Below are 6,000 nucleotides of genomic sequence, written 5' to 3'. Positions count from 1 at the left end.
ATTTTACTAGTTGGCAGCAGCCAATAGTGGGGCACTTCCCACTCAGCTCTGTCCAATGAGAGAGCAGCCTGCAGCCCAGCCCACCTTGAAGTGACACTGATGGGCTAGTGCAGGCAGGACTAAGAGCTGCAGGCTTGGCTAATGAACAAGTAAGAGTAAGAGTGTGTAGGTATGAGTGTGAGTGTGGCGTAATCTGATGAGAGGATTCCCTCTCTTTTAACCGAAAACAACACAGTGTGGTAGTACTCATTCACTGAGATCGGCTGTCTTGCAGCACCAAAGAGTGCAGTGAAACCTTTTTGCTTCCACATGCATAATATACACCCACTTACACACGCTCTCTCATCTTTTCAGCCTCATCTTTGCATGTGTTTTTTTGGGTTTCATCAGAAATTCAAATCTTAATAAAGAAGAGGACAAACATGCAACCACCAGCTGTCAATAAAGTCATTTATTATTTCACACAATGGATAACATGAACAACTTCAACTGTAGTTCTTTTTAATAAGTGCTCAATGCTGCCAGCCAACATAAGGGTAGCAAAAGAATGAGCTTTTCTCTCTCAGGAAAGTGAAATAAAAAAAAAGCACCTACTAGATCATGAGAGATAAACATGACCAAAAGCATGCCAGCGGACATGGATATACATATATATTGCATGTATATATGTGCTTAAGACATATATCTGTATGACAGCAGATGCAAATACAAAATATGTGTACAATTACACATACATACTCTGAAGGATATATGCATATGCATGCGCATCTAGTATTTACTCTATATGTCAAATATTTGCAGTTTTTAATATTCATACAATGTACAAAAATGCTTCATGAATTAAAAAATTCATTACAAAAAGAAACATATCAAACAATGTACAAGTCTTGCTCCAAATTCAATTGAAATTTAACTTTTCGGCTTTTCTAAAATAGTTATGCATACAATCAAATTGAGCATGCAAATCAAGGAAACCCACTCTAGAAAAAGGTTCAAATACACTATGTATACAAACTAAAATATGCCCATACTGTTAGAAGAGCTCACTTTGTGCTCTGAAGAAGTACATTTATTGGTTTTTCTCAATGCTTTATCTGCACTTTCAGCTTTGAATAACATTATAGCTTAGAAGTGTAAAATACGCTGTGAGGATGACGACATGTATATTAATGAGGCTCTGTCTCATGTGACCCCTCACTCCATGTCTAGTACACTCATCACAGTACGCTACAGAGGAGGTGATTGAAATGTAGGTGCCATTATACCCCATGCTGGATACTGTTTCATGTAGACTACAGAATATAAAGCCCAAACACTGATTTCAGGTCAAATACTGCTGCGTTGCCCTTGATGATCAAACCAAAGACAATGTAAAGGATCCTTACATTAGTGCCTGAGGCCTCCTGTAGCTACTGGTCCACATTAGTTGCTAAATAGAATACAACAGAGAGAGACCTTGAACCCTAATCAAAGACACATCCCCTCTGCAGTGCCTGTGTAGAGTGAAAGCTCTGGATTAGGACAATACTTGTCAGTGTTAGAAGGCACCGGAGCATTGGCTGGTAAGAGAGACAGACAGGACAGACAACACCTTGGGTCTTAAACTCTTACACCAGAGACCGCTGCCTGACCACAGTATGGAGGGGTAAGCTGCCAAGCATGAAGTCTCTACACCTTAAGAACCACATGTCTAGACCTCATCTTCACCACAAAAGACTGCAGACCAAACGAAAGTCATCTATCAAAGCAAGGTCAAGCGCACCAATATGAGGACGAGAGTATTTTTGGCTATTTCCTCTGAGAGCTTACACATATTCTTGTTGCTTACTCTTTATGCTCCTACAATGCACAAACTGGCTGCAGGCAGAAAGCTGCAAGTCAGCAGGGAACCCTATTTTTGGTTTGGTTCCCTACAGTGGGGTTTATATCCTTCAAGAACTTAATGTGGTTCAAAAAGGAAACTCAGTTTACCTTCTGTGTGATTTAACGGACTGCCAATGTCTATCAGAATATTTTAAACAAAAAAAATCTATTAGGGTTGACATTTCTAAACATTTGTTTTAGGTCTTAAGCAGTCTTATTATGGAGAGCAGGTCTACTGTGGTTTTGGGAGACAGTCCCAGCATAGCAGAGCCCAACTGGTATCCATGCAGGACGGACATACTAACACTATTTACAACAAACACTTCAAAACTGTAGGTTCACATCTGGTTAAGGCTGTACTGCATAGAGCTGCAGTAACTATAGTTTTCATGAAATGATAGTCACTTTCTGCACAACTTATTACTGGTATTATTCACAATTCGCATTGCACGGATGCATTTTATTCAGTAAATAAGACCACTTATTTCTCTTTGTCAAAGGGTGGACTCAGAACAGAAATTCCTTTTAAGGTCAACGCCAGGCATGGCCTGATGCATAGCAAACAACAATGTACAGGAGTGTGGTTTCCTTGACATCCTCATCTGTTCCTCCTTAACCCAGTACAAAACCAATTGTATGCTGTAAACAACTGGTAAACATACTGGGCAGGTTCACTGATAGTCAATTGTATCCGAGAATTATCAATATATCTGGATAGAAACACATTTGGCATGGTTGACCTTCTGTCTCTGAGGCCAGTACGTGTGTTTTAATACAAATGTATCATATTGTATCCATCAGTCCGGCCCTTCTAGTTGTGTTATTTTGATATGGGCCTGAATAGTAAGAAACAAGGAGACAGGTGAGCTGCCAGGTGACAGAGGATGCTGACTATAGAAGCTGTTAAGGGACACAGGCAGTGGCAGGGCTCTGATGACTGAGACACATGCACATTCATGAATATTTTGGGCCAATAACTCATTGCCACTCGATATTTCTCGGGTCAAATGTAATTGGTGAGAGAAAGAAACATAAGGCACAAGTTGAACTGCTGCTTACTGAGAACTCCACCCGACCAAAGACGACAGAATCTCCTGAAACTAAACCTTAACAAAGTCGCCAAAGAAATACTGATCCAGTTCTCATATTCTGAATACTTATTTGAGAAAAACACCAACAACTACCCAAAGAGACATACATTGTAGGTAGAGTTTAACAAAGGCTTTACACATTGACACAGAAATCCAAGATGGCTACATTCTCAAGTGCACACAGGAATGCTTCACTTTAGTGCCAACATGATGGAGACTATGTCCAACTCTGATTTAGATTATTTTAAATAAAACATCCTTACACTGAATACGTAGACTTTGGTTTCTAATTCTAAATACTGGATTTACTTTAAAGAAAAAGAAAAAACACATCCAAGATTATGGATTGAAAATCATGTTAAGTAGAAAGTATGGGATTTACTTTTCAAAACACTGTTTGTGAGCCCTCTTTAACTGAACTGTCCTATGAGGATTTAGGCCTGGGCTCCAGTTTGACGCTTTTGGCTGCGCAGCCTGCATATACAAATTGATTAAAATAATGCATGCTCTCTGGAATGGAAATCCACACCATTGAAGGCCAAAACATAAGGCTGGAACAAGCATGTAAGTGCTCTATTTGATTGATGCAAGTGTATGGTTTTTCATAGTGCATTAAACCAATTTTAAGGTTTACCAAAAAATACACCTGATATTCCTCCTGTATGCAATGCCCCCTGGTTATACAAACAATAATGAGGGTATGAATGATTACATGTGGTTCTTTCTGTCTGAAAACAAACTTGTCTTGAGTCGCACCCATGTCTGTTTTTGGTTATAAAACAATACACAGCTTCCATTGTCTATGGTACAACAATTCTATTTGATATACTGAGTGCCAGTACACATCTATGAGCTGGTCTCTCACTGAACAAGGCAGGCGACAATGGACTTTGTTTCTATGTACAGTCTGGGACAGTTGATGTCAGTACTCAGGACGGGCCTGAGCAGGGAGGGAGAATACATGAGACAGGAGGAGTTTTAAGGACGAAGCGGAAGCAAGTGAGATGTAAAATATGATCGAGGTTAGAGAAGAAGAGAGAGAGAGAGAGAGAACGGGAGATGAAGTTGAGCGGCATGCACCAGGGAGGGCTAAAGAATTTGGATAGACACAGGGACAGGGGAGCAGGGATGAGAAGCTGCCACCAGGTAGTGGTTACTCCTTGGAGAGAGAAGAACACAAGGAAGGTAAATATAGCAGAGAGCAGGGACACAAAAAGGGTAAGGTGGCTTATTTACTGCTGTTTTATCCCACATCTTTGACAAGCTTCCTCAGAAAGGCAAAAATAAGCAGAGCTGCACAGTTTAATATTAACCATCCCCCTCCCCTTGCTGGTAAATATATGGCTGAAGCCACATTCAGATACAGTATCATAAAGTACCATACACGTCACTTTATCAGATACATAAAGATTCACATAATAATTCTAAACTATCATAAGTACCACACTTTATAGCATCAGATTCAGTATCAAATAGTACCATATAGTGCCATTGTAAGTGAAGTCCGATGAAACCTTGAAAGGTTAATGTCTGATTTAATAAATGGAGGGAGGGAACAGCAGGTGCTCTCTCCTCCGCTGAAGTCCTCACAGACCAGAGAGGACAGACAAGTCAAAGTGCACCAAGGAGTCCCACAATTAAGGGCACTGCATCTAATAGGCTTCAAACAGCACTGGCTCCACAACAGCTCTCTATCAGTGACCGAGTCCCTTTCTCCTGCAGGTCTATAGACTAGAGGGAGCCCACAACTCGTCCCTGCTGTGGACACGGCCTCTGCGTTTCCCGCCTTTAGCCGTCTGAGGCACAGCTCGTGCTTGATGCACCACAGTCTCAATCGTTGCCGAGATGGAGTCGTGGTTTGAGAACTCCAAGGGCTCGGGGGTCAAGCTCGGCCTGAGGCTCTGCCTACCAGGCAGGTCGTCGCACCTCTCCAAGACCGGCATTCCCAGAGTCCTACCGTCACCTCTCCTTCCCGCCAACATGTCCAAAACCCGACCATCAGCTGGATCCTCCTCCCTCCTGCTGGTCTGTTCTGGTTCCTCTATAGGCTGTTTCCTGGGCCGTCCTGGCCGTCTTTTGATGACGTTGTTTCCTGTTTTGGCTTGTCGCTGCAGGCGCTTGGCACGGAGGATTTTCTGCACATGCTCAAAGTTCAAAGAATGCATCCTCCTTACGTCCTTCTGGATCTGCTCCACCTCGTGTCGCTTGTACCTCCTCTTACCGGGAACACCTGGTGGAGGAGAGAGTGAGCATGAGTTAAGTATTTAAAGGAGCAAGGAGTTTTCATGCTAGTTTGTCGGTCAAACTGAGCAGCCTTTAAAGGCCAGAAAAGACATCTTGCCAGTTAAGCTCATAGATTTCTTTTTTTTTTTTTTTTTGCTTCAAGAGCTTCCTGCTAATTTTGACATATTCATGTAAGCCTTTGAAAGCCCAGCTGAGCCAGGAGAGCAGATCCTATCCCGTAATTGTCAACTACAGAGCAGAGAGGAGAGAAGGAGATCCCATTCTGTGAGCAGGAAACCCACAGAAATGTCTCCTTCAACCATTTAATATGTCGCTACACAATAACACCCCTGTGCATCTGGAGCACAGGCTGCCAAAAAGTCAAACACACACTATCCACATGCAGACACACACACACACGCACGCACACGCACACGCACACACACACACACACACACACACACACACACACACACACACACACACACACACACACACACACACACACACACACACACACACACACACACACACATCCACATGCACTCAGACACACACACACTTATCCACACGCACACAGACACATTTATCCACATGCAGACACACACACACACACACACACACACACACACACACACACACACACACACACACACTTATCCACATGCACACAGACACGAATACAAAAACACAACATGCACAGTCTTCCACACGCACAGCATGCACAAATAATGAATTCAGCAGTTCAGAATGGCTGAGCAGAAGAAACCAGAGCCATATTGTTTTCTTCACTCTGGTGAACTGGGCAGTGTGCCCTTTACAC

General features: G+C 42.5%; 1 protein-coding gene across 1 annotated transcript in view; it reads right to left on the bottom strand.

Annotated features, from left to right (window-relative positions):
* Positions 1-433: 433 nt before the first annotated feature.
* Positions 434-6,000, bottom strand: part of setbp1 (SET binding protein 1) — a 38,044-nt gene continuing 32,477 nt past the window's right edge. The window contains exon 7 of the mRNA XM_061038040.1: positions 434-5,184. Within this exon, the coding sequence (XP_060894023.1) occupies positions 4,679-5,184 (506 nt within the window). The 3' untranslated portion in view covers positions 434-4,678. The remainder of the gene's footprint in view (positions 5,185-6,000) is intronic.

The sequence above is a fragment of the Labrus mixtus genome, chromosome 5, assembly GCF_963584025.1.
Source record: "Labrus mixtus chromosome 5, fLabMix1.1, whole genome shotgun sequence".
NCBI lineage: Eukaryota > Metazoa > Chordata > Actinopteri > Labriformes > Labridae > Labrus > Labrus mixtus.
This window is presented reverse-complemented; position numbering and strand designations above follow the sequence as displayed.